Genomic DNA, 16,658 nt, shown 5'->3' on the forward strand with positions numbered 1-16,658 from the left:
ACTGACTCTGTAATATAAATTACGTAGTCCTTAGAGAAAACAGGCCAATAAAAGCAATATCCAAAGTCTGTCTTTTTAGTAAGTCTTTTTAAAACTTACTCAAGGGTAATTGTGGTTTGACCATGAGGATTGGTGTTGTTCCCTTAATAACAGCAGTAAGCCAAAATCAGCCATCCACAAATGTGGCAGAGGAAGCAATAAGATGATAGCCCATGGTTAAAGCTATGTTTTCAAAGCATGGGTACCATCCCAACTGAAATGCTTTTAGGTGATCCTTGCAGACAGCATCAGATAACATTCACAATGATAAAGTTGACCTCTTGTCTAACATTTCCTTTACATTAAGGAGATAGTCTCAGTTTGGTGTTAGCCTGTCACTTCTTGAATACTTGCTAATGTCTTCTTTTAACAGGGAAGGAACAGGTCTGAGACTCGGAGTTTCACAAGTACTAGAATCTAGTTAAGACTTTAATAACATTGTTCTGTTTTCATTGTACTTATTTGCTTAGTTTTGTTTTCTCAGGGCAAGTGACAGGTTTCCCATTAATGGTAATGATATAGATTATTTTTAAATAACTTTAAGTTTAAAAGTCAACTTAGAGAAAAATCTTAAGTAAATAATAGTACAGATAATATACTACAGCTAAAATCATCAGACTGGGTAAAAGAATCACAGAAATTTGGGAAACATTGGGTTAAATCCTTGACAAGAGACTATCAAAATTTGTTGAATGACACAAAAATTAACTCAAAATGGATCAAAGATCTGAAGGTGAGACCTGAAACTATAAAACTCATAGAAGAAAATATAGGCAACACACTATTTGACATTGGTCATAAAGGAATCTTTTTGGATGACATGCCTACCCAGACTAGGGAAACTAAAGAAAAATAAATAAGTGGGACTTTATCAGATTAAAGAGCTTCTACAAGACAAACGAAACCAGAATCAAGATGAACAGACAGCCCGCCAGCTGGGAGAGAATATCTGCAAAACATACATCTGACAAGGGGTTGATCTCCACAATATATAAAGAACTCACACAACTGAACAACAAAAAAACAAACAACCTGATCAAAAAATGGGCAGAGGAAATGAACAACACTTCTCCAAAGAAGATATACAGATGGCCAATAGGCACAAGAAAAGATGCTCAACATCACTAATCATCAGGGAAATGCAAATCAAAACAACACTAAGATATCACCTCACGCCCGTTAGAATGGCTATAATCACCAAGACTAAAAACAACAAATGTTGGAAAGGATGTGGAGAAACAGGAACCCTCATACACAGCTGGTGGGAATGCAAACTGGTGCAGCCTCTATGGAAAACGGTATGGAGATTCCTCAAAGAATTAAAAATAGAGATGCCCTATCATCCAGCCATCCCACTACTGGGAATCTATCCAACGAACCTGAAATCAACAATCCCCTATGTTCATTGCAGCTTTATTCACTATAGCCAAGAAGTGGAAGCAACCTAAGTGTCCCTCGACTGACGACTGGATCAAGAAAATGTGGTGTATATATATATATATATATACACACACACACACACAATGGAATACTACTCAGCCATAAAAAAAGACAAAATCGTCCCATTTGCAATAACATGGATGGGCCTGGAGGGTATTATGTTAAGTGAAGTAAGCCAGAAAGAAAAAGACAAACACTGCATGATCTCACTCATATGTGGAATATAAACCAACACGTGGACAGAGAAAACTGTATTGTGGTTACCAGGGGCAATGAGGGTGGGGGGTGGGCACAAGGGGTGAAGGGAGACATATATATAGTGATGGACAAACAAAAATGTACAACCCAAAGTTTCACAATGTTAAAAACTATTAAAACATCAAAAAAAAAAATTTGTTGAATGAATGAGCAAGCCACCCTCCTGGGCAACGCTTCCAACAGAAGCTCCTCTTCCAGGCAGGTGTAGACAGACAGGAGGAGGCCCTGACACATGCAGGCCCACTGTCTACTTGCCCTGTAGAAGAGGCCCTGGGATTAATTTGTCCAACCATACTTAGGGATCAGGAGGAAACAGATCAGTCTTGCAAATAAAAAAGAAAGCCTCTAAGTGTATGTTCTTGCAGCTGCCATGAAAGTCTCCAGAGCAGCTGAAATGACAACCTGCACTGCTTCCACTTCCCACAAGAGCTTCAGAGACTACTCAAGATACTGCTCCAGGTTAGAAAAAGACTGAATACAGGATAGCTCCATCTTCAAATTACAATGTCTTTTGCTCAAAAATCCTAAATGTTTGAGAATGGGAGCCTTGCTTTTACCAAGAACAGAAATTGGAAGTGAAACATTCTTTCAGTCAACAAGCCTTTGTTAAATACCTACATGTGTAAGATGGGGTGGGGGGGTTTCAATTTAAAAATGAATAATGCCTCCTAACTGACTGCCTCACATCCTACATTTGCCCCCTTTTAAACTATTTCCCCCACGGCAGTCAGAGCTATCTTTTTAAAATGCAAGCCTCATCACCCCACTTCCCTGGTTAAATCTCTTTGGTGCTTCCCACTGTCTTTAAAACAGTTTCAAAATCCTCAAAATGGCTTACAAAGTTCTGAGTCCACCTACCTCAATAGCCTCACCTCACCCATCTCCACATTCCAACCACACAAGGCCTGTCTTAGAACCTCAGGGAACTCCTCTTTACACTCTCTCTTCCATCACTCTCCCCAGCTCCTCCCCTGACTAACCTGCTCTTCTTTCACGTCCAAAGTAAAACGTCACTTCCACAGGGGATCTTTCCTTGACTTGTCCACCAACAGTCAAGACGCCCACATGGTCTGCGCTCATGGCAACCTGCACCTCTCCTTCAAAGCCCTTAACACAAATGTAATAATTATGTGTACCTTCATTCAAAACATCTGTTGAGACTCCTCGAAAGCAGAAACCACGTCTGTGCTGTTTGGTACTCACTCATTCCCTGCATCTTCATGGTGCCTAGCACATTTTAGGCTTTCAATAAGTAAGCTGACTGAAGAAAGGAATACATAAATGAACAAACTATATTGGGAGAAAAAAAAAATCTTCTCGAAATTGAGGAGTCTATCAGGGAAATGAGAGATACACATATACAGTGACCACAAAGGGAAGTTCAAAGAACCAATTATTAGTGATGGCTTCCCACTATTAAATTAGATTTTTCAAAATCTTTTCAATTAATTTATTTTATTTTTTTAAGAAACATTAACTTTATTCTTTCTGTGTGTGTGTGTGTGTGTGTGTGTGAGGAGATCAGCCCTGTGCTAACATCTGCCAATCCTCCTCTTTTTTTGCTGAGGAAGACTGGCCCTGGGCTAACATCCGTGCCCATCTTCCTCTACTTTATGGGATGCTGCCACAGCATGGCTTGCCAAGCAGTGCATCAGTGCGCACCCGGGATCTGAACCAGTGAACCCCGGGCCGCCACAGCAGAGCGCGCGCACTTAACTGCTTGTGGCACCGGGCCGGCCCCTCAATTTTTTAAATAACAAAAATAATACACGTCATGGTAAAAAAAAAAATCCAAACAGCTCCTACAGGTATAATGAGAAAAGTACTAGTCTCTGAATCTTGCCCTATGCTCCCACTATCCCCTAGTCTACGTATTATTCCAGGAATTCTCTGTGCATTAACATATTTTTTTAAGTTTAAAATGTTTTTAGAATTTAAATACCTAAGTCAGAGCTTTTTAAACGGCCATAATTTCAGAACAGAAGAAAACAGGTTGTGCCAAGTGACTTTTCTATAGAAAGGCAAGATAGTCTTCACTCACCAAGACGCCCAGCCACTCCTGGGGTGCAACAGGACAAGATTTGCAGAGCTAACACTGCCCAACAGAAGGCTCAGAATAAGCCTAGCATTCAACTGAAGACTTGGGAGCTTTCGCTCATGAACTATAGCAGAATAATTACCTGGAGTTTGGCCAGGCATCAACGGAAAACATCCTAACTCACCAAAGAAGTGATTATCATTCAGGAAGCACAGCTGGGAAATATGTTACACCTGATCCAGACTAGAGCAAGACTGCAAGTCAGTAAGACAGATTAGGACAAAGGATCTTGTGCTAGAAAAGCAAATATAAATGTGCGCGTCTGCGTATTCTAAAGACAATGGGAGGGGCTGGCCCCGAGGCACATAGTGGTTAAGTGTGAGCGCTCCACCTCCACCGCTGGCGGCCGCTCCACCTCCACCGCTGGCGGCCGGGGGTTTGGATCCCGGGCGTGCAGTGACGCACCACTTGTCGGGCCATGCTGGGGCGGCATCCCATATAAAGTAGAGGAAAATGGGCACGGATGTTAGCCCAGGGCCAGTCTTGCTCAGCAAAAAAGAGGAGCGTTGGCATAGATGTTAGCTCAGAGCTGATCTTCCTCACAAAAAAAAAAAAGACTATAGGAATACTTTTTGCTTTGCTACTTCTCTATTTCTATTTTGCAATTCCTGTATTCTATACAAATTTATTAAGTGCCACACCTGACCATCACTTCCACCTCTCCCCTCCCCCTAAACACTAAAAATATTTTTAAATTAATAATTATGGTAGAAGAAAGCACTGAGGCTCACCAAGTCACATGAGAGTACAAAATCTGTTGAGAACCACATCGCATAAGAGAATAATTTTAGCAAAAGGAGAATGAATAATAAAGCAGGTGTCCCATTAAGGTCAGAGGTGGTTTCAAAAACCAAAAATGCAATACCCAAACTTACCAATTTATGAGTAATGAGATACTCTCTGAAGATGTTCAACTAATCAAATTTCTGCACAGAAAAGCTATCCCAAACCTAGACACCAAAAACAGATTTTCGACCCACCACAATTTCACAGTTAATCACCCTTATAAGCCCTGTCCACTTCTGCCCTCAAGAATACTCAGCAAGAGCTGAGGTCACAGGCAAGGTTTCCAACAGTTGTAAAATCCTAAAACCTTGGCAGTACAAATAATGCTGTACAAAGACAGTGATGCTGCTGAATCTGAACTCAGTGAAGGGCTGGGCTCTCCAGTGAGAATGCTGGTGTTCAAATCCCAGCTCAACTTACTAGCTGCAACTCTGAGCAAGTTAATCTCTCTGGCCTTCAGTTTACCACTATGATCACAATAATCTTACCTACCTAATGGGACAGTTAGCACACAAATAAGCACTCAATTAATGCTGACAGTTGTTGAACTTTTGGCCAGCGGGCAAGCACCACCATACATGAGCTTGTTCATTTGTCAGCTAATGAATGTCTGAATTCAAGGAACAATAGTGGTTTAGGGGTACTAATGTATTTAAACACAAAAGCAGGGGCTGTCCAAAAGTCTGGAGGTCAAAAGTGCTGAAGTCAATGACAGTCTGTACCCTTTCTTTTCCTCTTCCTGACAGTTTATATTAATTGCCTTGGAATTCCTAAAGAAAGCCTCTTCCAATCTCTCCCATGTAACTATAACAAAAGCTACATAACTCTAGCTTCAGTTTTGAGAATATGACATGTCACTTGATGTTTAGCAATGTGAAATGGACAAGGTTTTTCTCACTGAATAGTTCAAAACACTATTAATTCTAAACGACATACGGAATACCAAAGGCATTTTCTTTGGTCCTCAAGAACAATTTTAGAAATCCAATTACTCTTAAAAGTATTAAATCTTTTCAGTTAAAAAAAGAAAAACAAAGTCTGCAGGGAGCTGTTGCACAGAGCTGTAATGACCCACAAATTGTGAACCCGGGATTTAGTTCTTACCCTCAGTCACCCTTGTATACTTCATCCCCGCCCTCTGAAAATGTATACTGGAGGACATAAGAATATGCAGCGCTGGAGAAATGGAAAGTCCTATCTCTGTCCCTCACCAACTATGTGACCTTTGGTAAGTCAGAGTCTTCAGCTCAAAGGGAGGTGGTTTCTAGCACAGTGGTTAAGAGAGTGAGCCTGGGACAGTCCACAGGGGTTCAGATCCTAGTTCCACCAAATGTTAGCAGAGTGACCTTAGACAAATCACACATCAATAAAGCCCTAGTTTCCTCATCTGTGAAAAAAAAGGGGGGAGAAGGGCAGGTGGAACTGGAAAAAACTACCACCTGATGAGAATGTGTGAAGATTAGATGAGATAACCCATATAAAAACCCATATAAAACTGACATAATGAGCAGTCTATATACATTAGCTATTATTATCATTATCCACTTCTCCGGGTTGTTGCTAGAATCAAATGAGATATGAGAGTAAAGTATTATACAAATTGCAAAACAAAACCATCACTAATTGTGCCAGAAACATAAAGTTACCCCCTCCCGGAAAAAAGTTAAATGATCTCAGCCATGCGGAGAAGCCTCCAATTAGTAACATCCACATTGTAGACACAAGATCTAATTTTGCAAAAACCACTGACCTTGAAGCCTACCTCGCCATTAGCTGAGATAGACCAAGACCACACAACCATCTAAGAGGGAAGGAAATGCAAAAGGGACCACTGTCCAATTACAGAACATCTCGGTTATTGACAAGTTGTTTCTCCCTGACTCAAATTCGTGATTTTTCACAACCAGAGCAGCAGAATAACATCAAGGTCTTAAAGCCTGCGGGCTGAAGTAAGCGTTATGGAGGAGGATCCACTTAGCACGCGGAAGGCAAGCTGCAGAGAAACGCAGCGAAGCTGCAGACAGGAAAAGCCCCGCAGCAGCCCTGCATGCCCCTCCGACACGAGCTATCACAGTCCCTTCACCGCTATTTTGGGCCCAAGACCACTCCCCCCCCCCCCGCTCCCCACGTGTGCCCAGAGCAGCTGTTTCTCCACCAAAGAGCTCTAGACTGGGAGCCTCGAATCCGGGCCTGCTCTTGACCCGATCTGGGTGACCTTGCGTCAGCCCCTTCCCTTCTTTGGACCTCTGTTTCTCCATGTGCACCGAGTACGGCTAGTCTGACAACTCCCCAGGCCCCGTTCCCGTCAGTAAAAAGTCTTTAGTGGGGAATTTTGCTTCAAGTAGGGTGTCCCGCCCTCACGCCGGAGCCAGCTTCCAGCTGCGGGGAGATCTCGGGTCTCCCCCTTGGTGCGGCCCGAACAACTCAGCCTGCGGGCAGCGCAGGTCTCTGCCAGAGAACGTGTCTCACGGGGCCTGCCTGTCGGGCCAGCTCTGCCGACCTGCCGCTGCCCCGACCGGCGCGCTGCCACTTCTGGGCTCAGGAAGGCCCGGCCGGCGCCTACGCGAGGCCCGTGGCTGCGGCCTAGAGGCCCGCGCGGCCCGCCCCCGGTGCCAGCCAGCCCCGCTCGTGGCCCCTCAGCGCCCCTCCTGGGCCTTCGCCCCGGCCTCGGCAGCCCTCGGCGCGTCCAGCCGGCGACCAGGCTGGCCCCAGGCACTCACCGTAAATGGGCCGGAGGCGCCTGTCGTTAGGGTCCTGCACATGGCCCCGCGTCGCCATGATGACAAGCGCAGAACCGCAGTGCGCACGCGCGGGGCAGGCCCCCGGGAAGGGGCTGTTAAAGGGCCAGCGCCGTTCTCGCTCGTCTATCGCGATAGTCGCGGGGTTGCGACTGAACGCGTCTGCGCGGAAAAGGACGCTAACCCTCCCCTCCACCTCCGGCCTCAATTGCAGCTTAATTAGAAACTCTTGCTCCCGTTTACTGTTGGACCCAACCTGGCTAGTAGAGGCGGCTGTTGCTAATGAAATCCCTTCCGAGTCACCCACAGGGGAATGAGGAAAGGAGGGGAGAAACTCGGGGTCCAAGTTAGGGCTCGGCTGCTCTTGCTTATCCTATTTATACTCTGTGCTGAAGGACCAATTAGACTTGTCCTTGATTAATTGTTGAGGAACCGGAAACTCCTCTGGGAGAGTGACCCAGGGGACAGTAGGGGAAAGGGGACTGATCAACAGTAAAAATATGCCAGAAAAGTTACAGATCCCTTCATTCCTCTGCCGGGGCTCAGCCAACTAAGAAGCATCCTAGATTAGTAGTAATGCAGTCAACTTCTTTGTCAGTTACTAAAGCTGGAGGAAGCAAGTAATTCAGTCAGTATGTGCCTGGACACTGTGTTGCAAGCTCTTTAAAGGTATTATTTCATTAATACTCGTAACAGCCTTGTTATGCACATGATAATAAGCAGAGATTGTCACTTTTTTTTTTTACCTGTGGGTTTATTTATACAACACATAGTTATTGGGTGCCTATTATGTGGCATGCTCTATTTTAGGCACCAAGGATATATCAGTAAATAAAATAGACAAAGCTTTAAAGCTTTGTAGTGGGGGAGACAGACAAATAAGTAAAACAGTATATTAGACGGTGATAAATGATACTGACAAATATAGAACAGGGACTAGGGGGTGGAGGAGGGAGGCAGTTGTATATAGTGCGGTCAGAGAAAGCCTAGCTGAAAAAGTGACAGTTGTCAAAGACTTAAAGGAAGTGGGAGAGTGAGGGAGCCAGACAGGTGTGCCAGGCCCAGTGATGTCATGAGATAAGGCCACACTAGTCACAGATTCAAATCCAGGTCTTTCTGAGTACAGAACCAGAGTCAACCCCTCCACTACACTGTTTCAGGCCCAGTACAATGTCCTCAGTGTCAGCCTTGACCAGTTGGGGTTGACCCCTTCTACTGATGTTCTATCCCTCTCCCTTTCTAGGCCTTTTAGTGTCCAAGCAAATGATTCTCCAACTTTAGTGGACATTAGAATCCCTTGGGGAACTTGATAAACATGAGTTTCCTGGATCCTACCCCCAGAGGTTCTGATTCAATCCAAGGACCACTCTTTGAAAACTACTAGTTAACGGATCCAGATTAAAAAGTCTTTAGAATCAACCAGAAGAGCAAGTTAGCAATTGCTACTAAAATTTTAAATATACATACCTAGAAAGAAGCTGTAATGATAATAGTAATAATAATAGTCATGTGCTAGAAACTGTGCTAAGCTCTTTTACATACATTGTCTCATTTCATTCTCACAAACTGCCGGAATAGGTACTATTGTGATCCTCATTTTAAAATGAGAATTTTGAAGCATAGAGATGTTAGGTCATTTGCCCGAGATCACACAGTCGTCTCTGGTGAAATTCATGGTAGCCTCAAATCCACGCCCAAATCCACACTCTTAGCAATTACACCAAAGTCTTACAGTGGTTACCTCTTAGGAGGGCGGACATTTTCTCTTTTTACTTCATACACGTGTGCACTGTTTGATTTGCTTACAATAAGCATTGTTATATTTTTAATTTTTAAGAAGGTTTTAAAATTTATATTTACAAAAATGGTATATGCAAAAAAGGTAGACAATGTCAAACTTTTTGATCCAAAATAAAATCTTTTTATTCCAAGGAGATAATCAGCAGAGTGCAGAAAAATGTAAAGTAGAGATTGTTTCCTAACAATCCTAAAGTCCTAACTGTCCATCAATAGGGACTGGTGAAATAAATTATGATATACCAGAAAAAAGGCAGCCATTAAAATTAATGAATAGATTTATGTTTATATTTATTTATAGATATGGAAAGATGCCTATGATATATTGAGTCTATAAAGCAGGTTATAGAAGAGTATGTGTGGCATGAAAAAATTATGTGGACAGATAGCTAGCTAGCTAGCATAGACAGATGTCATATATATCTAGAGAGAGGTCTGAAAGGACATTTACAAATGTTAAGCTTCCTCATCTCTTAATGATGGAATTTAGGGGCCTGTTTACTTAATTCTTAAAATTTTTCCGTATTGTTTGAATTGTTTATTTAAAAAATTTTATTTTAGTAGCAATGAGCACACCTAGCACCCAGATTTTGGTTTCCAAAACCACTTTCCAATGACAGAAAACAGAGCTCCTTGGAAAAATGGCTGATTCTAGGGCTAGGACAGGGAATATACCAGGTAAGCTTGGAGCATCTTGTATTGCCAGAAAGTAGGGAAATACTCAAAAAATAAAAGGATCAGGGGGGCATGTCAAAGGGACATAAGGAGCCAACCAGAAAGTGCTCCCAATGGCCAAAATTAGAACTATTTGAGCAAGAAAATCAATACCGTAGTATTGAATTATAACCTAAAATATAAAATAAATAAACATGAGCCCATGCTGATAAAATAAATTATTGAATAAATAAATAAATGGGGGAGAAGAGAAAAATCTTCCTTAGAGAATTCCAAACAATATGTGTAAATATTCCCATTTTCAAGGGGGGAAGGGGAAGCTTAACCTCCCCTTCCCCCCTTGAGTGTGGGCTGGAATTGTTGACCAGTTTCCAAAGAGTTGGGTATAGAAAGGGAAAGATAATAACTTCACAGTTGAGAAACCTGGTAAACACTACCTTAGCTAAGCGATCAAAGTCAACATTACCAGTGAAAATTCATGTTTTGTTTATTTGTTTATTGTTTTTTTCTTATTGAAGTAACATTGATTTATAACATTGTATAAGTCTCAGGTGTACATCATTATATTTCCCCTTCTATATAGACTACATCGTGTTCTCCACCAAAAATCTAGTTGCCATCCAGAAAATACATGTTGATATTGTGTACCCTGATATGAGGTGATGGGAAGGGAAATTCGCTTCTGTAGTATTTTTCCGGAAAACCTGTAAAGCCAGACAAATCATCAGGAAAGCATTAAACAAATCAAAATTGAGTGACATTCTACAAAATGTCTGGCCAGTACTCTTCAAAACTGTCAAGGTTGTGAAACAATGAGAAACTGTTACAAACCAGAGAAGCCTAAAGAGACAGGACAACTAAATATAGTGTGATATGCTGGCTGGGATCCTGAGACAGAAGAAGGACATTAGTGGAAAACAGTTGAAATTCAAATAGAGTCTAGAGTCTAGTTGATAGTAATGTGCTAATATTGGTTTCTTATTTTGACGAATGTACCATGAAAATGTAAGATGTTAACATTAAGGGAAACTGGGTAAGGAATATGTGGAAACTTGCTCTAGCCTCTTTTCAACTTTTCTATAAATCTAATATTATTCCAAAATAAAATATTTTTAAATGCATCATTTTTAATAATTGGGGGTGCTATTTTTTTTAAACCAAATGCAATAGAAACTCTCATCCCAATTCTGTCCCGAGACCAGCCAGAAGAGAAAATTCCAGTAGCAAGTACACAGAGAAATTCTTGTTGAGAATATAATTCTTATTATACCCTCTAACGAGGATATAATCTGTAATCTTCACAGAAAATCATTCCTAAGGCTGAGGTGGCTTTAAAATACCCCAGATAGAGAAGTTGGTGTTAGGTGGAAGTAGTTTTCTAGGTTGATGGTTCTCCAAGTGTAGTCCCTAATCAGCAACATCAGCTTCACTTGGGAACTTGTTAGAAATGCATATTTTTAGGGCCAGCCCCATGGCTTAGCGGTTAGGTGCTAGAGCTCCACTACTGGCGCCAGGTGCTCACGGACGCACTGCTTCTTCGGCTGAGGCCGCGTCCCACATACAGCAACTAGAAGGATGTGCAGCTATGACATACAACTATCTACTGGGGCTTTGGGGGGAAAAAAAAAGGAGGAGGATTGGCAATAGATGTTAGCTCAGAGCCGGTCTTCCTCAGCAAAAAGAGGAGGATTAGCATGGATGTTAGCTCAGGGCTGATCTTCCTCACAAAAAGAAAAAGAAATGCATATTTTTAGGCACCACCTCAGACCTACTGAATCGGAAACTCTGGCAGGGAAGCCCAGCAATTTGTATTTTTACAAATCCTCGGGTGATTTGGATTCAGACAAAAGTTTGATTCTTCTGCTTTGGTTCATAGGTGGGCAAAATATGACTCATGGGCCAAATTGAACTTACTGCCTGTTTTTGTACAGCCAGTGAGCTAAGAATGGTTTTTAGGGGCCGGCCCTGTGGCTTAGTGGTTAAGTGCTCACGCTCCGCTACTGGCGGCCCGGGGTCGGATCCTGGTGGCCCACCGAGGCACCGCTTCTCCCGCGATGCTGAGGCCGCATCCCACATACAGCAACTAGAAGGATGTGCAACTATGACATACAACTATCTACTGGGGCTTTGGGGAAAAAAAGAGGAGGATTAGCATAGATGTTAGCTCAGGGCTTATCTTCCTCACACACACAAAAAAAGGATGGTTTTTATATTTTTAAATGGTTGGGAAAAAATCAAAAGAAGAAGAAGATTTCATGACATGTGAAAATTATATAAAATTCAAAGGTCAGTGTCCATAAATAAAATTTTATGGAACACAGCCATGCCCATTTATGCATTGTCTATGGCTGCTTTGGTGCCACAGCAGCAGAGTTGAGTAGTGGCCCAAAAGGCTGAAATATTTACTATCTGGCCCTTTACAGAAAAAGGCCTTTTGTCAACCTCTGCTGTAGGATAATGGAAGCCATTTAAATACTCCCAGGGTAGAGTTGTCAGGTAAAATACAATGCGATATTTGGGACACACTTATATTAGAACAATTTATCTGAAATTTGCATTTAACTAGGTGTCCTGTGTTTTTATTTGCTGATCTGGCAACCGTATCCCAGAGAGAACTCCATGTTTCTGAAATCATGCTAACCAGCAAGAATGAAGGTCAGGAGCCTCAGTAAGCGGCCCCCAGGATCACCCAGAGATGATGTGGCCAGGTATGACCGTGCTGAGGTTGGGCTTGCAAAGGGGAGGGAGGAGACCTGGAGTTCATCTTTGGCGAAAATAGAAGAGCTAGTAAGTTCCCTCAGTTTAAAGAATTTCCCAGAATGGAAAAATACAGCACCTTCCAAAAGGGGCACATCGGAGGCTCCTGGCCAGGACTGTGGTTGCTCAACTACTTTCTCAGGTTACATTTGTTGGCCTGGCTCCAGAGGAACGCTGACAAGTTCGGCACCCTGTTCCCTGAACTTGGCAGGGCCAGAGCTCTATGGACCTACCTAACAGAGGCCTCTAGATCCTTCAGTCACTGTTGTTGGTGGAATACGTTTCCCTCCACCCTGAAAGCCTGTTTGGCATCCAAGTAGAATGAATTGGCCTTTCTCTTTTCCTGTTCCTCCCTTGTCCTCAGAGCCTAAGGCTGAAGCAGTGACCTGTCTCCGGGCCTGTCCTTACCTGCCCCCTGGGAGGCAGCTCTCACACCCATTGGGGGGCCTGAAACATTTCAGGTAACAAATGAAATGACCCCCAAGAGAGCCAAAAGCCCCTCCTTCTTGCTGTACGATTCAGAACTCAGATCTATCAGAGCTGACATGATGAGGAAATGCTTGGCATAGGGCAGGTACTCATTAAATGTGGTTTCCATTTTCTTGACTTAGGACAAGGGCGTCCACCCTTCATTCCTGTCCTATTTGGTGGCAGATTTGTTCTGGTGAGAAACCCTCTCGCTCAAGGGCAGTGAGGCACATGGGTTCATTGTGCCTGAATACCTGGGTGACACAGGGCGGGGACTGCATTACTTGAACATGCTGGTTGTGGGTGTGTCCACCCAATGACTTTTCTTTTCCATCTTGATGGATATGTTCCAACATCTAATCCTGATCCTTCACAGAATAAACAGAACAGTGACGTATTTCATACTTTTCATGGTTGATTTCCTGCACTTTTGATAGCAGAATAAACAGAAACTCTGGCTCTGAAATCAAATAGACTTGGGTCCAAATCTGGGCTCTGACATTTGTCAACTGCATGATCCTAAGCAAGTGAACATCTCCGAGCCTCAGTTTCTGCATTTGTAAAATTATGATAACAAAAGGACCTACCTCCTACGGTTGATGTGAGGAATAAATGCTATGGTACATGTAGAAGAACAGCCAGAAAGAAAGCACTCAACAACATCATGTACTATTATTATCTTTAATGTTAGTATTATTACTCTCATCTCTTCAAACTGCAGAAATCACTTCCTGATACTTCAGGACACCAACAAAGGAATTTTACCCAAGTCTGACAAGTCCCCTGGTAGGAGTAATATCTTGGAATCTCCCACAGCACTTATTTTATTTTTATTATTTTTATTTATTTATTTATTTTGTGAGGAAGATCAGCTCTGAGCTAACATCCTTGCTAATCCTCCTCTTTTTGCTGAGGAAGACCGGCTCTGAGCTAACATCTATTGCCAATCCTCCTCCTTTTTTTTTTCCCCCAAAGCCCCAGTAGATAGTTGTATGTCATAGCTGCACATCCTTCTAGTTGCTGTATGTGGGACGCAGCCTCAGCATGGCCGGAGAAGCGGTGCGTCGGTGCGCGCCCGGGATCCGAACCTGGGCAGCCAGTAGCGGAGCGCGTGCACTTGACCGCTAAGCCACGGGGCCGGCCCCTCCCACAGCACTTAAAGTACAAACTAGGTACAGAATTAAAGGTAGACAGAGATCAAGGCAGAGAAACACAGAACCCAGAGCTAAGAGTTGGGAAAACCCAGCTTACAGTCTTGGTTTGGCGGATAATTCACCATGTGATCCTGGGCCTTATTTTCCCCATCAGAAAAAGAGAGGAATGGGGGTCCGGCCCCGTGGCGTAGCAGTTAAGTGCACGCGCTCCGCTGCTGGCGGCCCAGGTTCGGATCCCAGACGCACACCAATGCACTGCTTGTCAGGCCATGCTGTGGCAGCATCCCACATAATGTAGAGGAAGATAGGCACGGATGTTAGCTCAGGGCCAGTCTTCCTCAGCAAAAAAGGGGAGGATTGGCCTGGATGTCGGCTCAGGGCTGATCTTCCTCACAAAAAAAAATAAGAAAGAAAAAAGAAAAGGAGAGGATGGATCTGCTGTCCCCCCTTCTAGATCTCAATCCGTGCTGTGCAGCCTTTGTCCACGCCAGCACTTCCAATTCTGTCCACCAGGTGGCATATGAATGCCAAATTGCCCAGGCTACTTTCAAATCAGAAAGAATAGATTTCATTTTAATTGCTATTGTTTAAAATAAAGCAAAGCAAATATGAAATTTTTGTAAGATATATATTTATAATTTTTACACTCAACTTTATTGGGGTATTTATTTACATATCATAAAATTCACCCGTTTTAAGTGCACAATTCAAGGATTTTTAAGCACATTTTATGGAGTTGTGCAACCATTACAGTAGTCCAATTCTAGAATATTTCCATCACCGTAATAATATCCCTCTGTAAGCCATATTTGTTAATTTAAAAAATTATGAAATGTTTCAAAATCTGTAAAATAATGAAAATAATACTTGCATATACATATCACACAGATCTAAAAAATGTTAACATTTTGCAAGCATAGACTTAATATTGCATATACATTTCTTCATCTCCCCACCTCCCTGCCTCTCCAGAGATAACCGCTATTTTGCTATTGGCAAGTATTCTTCCTTCCATGTTTTAATATTTTTATTACATATGTATGTATCCATAAACAATATATGATAGTTTTGTTTCCTTTAAAATTTCCATAAATGTTATCATACTATTCACATGATTTTGTAAGTTGCTTTTTTTAACCTAATATTTGGATAAATATTCCCTAATTGCACCTCACAAAGGTTGTACCAGTTTGCACTCTCACAACCAGTGCATAAAAATGCCAGTTTCCCTTGCCAACACAGTGTTCTCTCAAACTTTTCTATCTCTCACAATCTCATAGTGAAAAATATCTCAGAATAATTCTAATTCAATGTTTCTCAAGTTATGAATGATATTTAGCATATTTTCATCTAATTAGACCAATTAGTGGGGCCAGGTAGCGGTTAGGTGCGCGAGCTCCGCCGCTGGTGGCCCGGGTTCGGATCCTGGGCGCGCACCGAGGCACCGCTTGTCAGGCCATGCTGTGGCGGCATCCCACATAAAGTGGAGGAAGATGGGAACAGATGTTAGCTCAGGGCCAGTCTTCCTCAGCAGAAAGAGGAGGATTGGCATGGATGTTAGCTCAGGGCTGATCTTCCTCACACACACAAAAAAGAGACCAATTAGTAATTTATTTTTTTTCATCAATCTGGTCATGTCCTTTGACCATTTTTTACAGGTTGTTAGTCTTTTCTTATTATTTTTTTTTTTTTTTTTTTGGTGAGGAAGATTAGCGCTGAGCTAACATCTGTTGCCAATCCTCCTCTTTTTGCCGAGGAAGATTCGCCCTGGGCTAACATCTGTGCTTATCTTCCTCTATTTTATATATGACGCCTGCCACAGCATGGCTGGATAAGCAGTGCGTAGGTCCGTGCCCAGGATCCAAACCCGCAAACCCCGGGGCCGCCAAAGGGGAGCACATGAACTTAACCATTACGCCACCAGACTGGCCCCTACTTATTAATTTATAATCACCGTTTATATATTAAGGAAATTAGCCTTATGCCATAAATAGATGTTCCAAATATTTTTTCCAATGTATTATTTGCCTTTTGACTTTTGGGATATGGAGTTTTTTCGTAATGAAGAAATATTTTATGTTTTGCAGCCTTTCCCCACTCTAACATTGTTTTAAAATTACTTTATGAATTCTCCTGGTATTTTTATGGTTTCCTTTTTAACGTTTAAATCTTTGATCTATTTGGAAGTTATTTCAGTGTGAATGATGAGGTAGAGGTCCAATTTTATTTTATCTTTTCCAGTTGCTCCAAACCCTATTTATTGAATAATCCATCTTTTTCACAAAGCACACAATGCCATCTTTATCGTATATTAAATTTCCATATGCATTTCTGTCTAGTCATGGAACAGTTTACAGGCTTCTTTCAAGGGCGGGTCAAAGCTGGGAGCCGCAGAAAAGCAATCTGCAGAGCTGGCTGGATTCTGTGTTCTGAGTCTGGACTTTCTCT

At 42.4% G+C, this 16,658-nt stretch overlaps 1 protein-coding gene across 2 annotated transcripts in view; it reads right to left on the minus strand.

Annotated features, from left to right (window-relative positions):
- Positions 1-7,427, minus strand: part of NAA25 (N-alpha-acetyltransferase 25, NatB auxiliary subunit) — a 73,014-nt gene extending 65,587 nt beyond the window's left edge. The window contains exon 1 of one of the 2 annotated variants that reach the window (XM_058531446.1): positions 7,342-7,427. In XM_058531446.1, the coding sequence (XP_058387429.1) occupies positions 7,342-7,399 (58 nt within the window). In that variant the 5' untranslated portion in view covers positions 7,400-7,427. Of the gene's footprint in view, positions 1-2,717; positions 2,854-7,341 lie in introns of those variants that run through there. The other variant, XM_058531445.1, reaches the window with a different exon arrangement.
- Positions 7,428-16,658: the final 9,231 nt, after the last annotated feature.

This window comes from Diceros bicornis, chromosome 35 (assembly GCF_020826845.1).
Source record: "Diceros bicornis minor isolate mBicDic1 chromosome 35, mDicBic1.mat.cur, whole genome shotgun sequence".
Taxonomy (NCBI): Eukaryota; Metazoa; Chordata; class Mammalia; order Perissodactyla; family Rhinocerotidae; genus Diceros; species Diceros bicornis.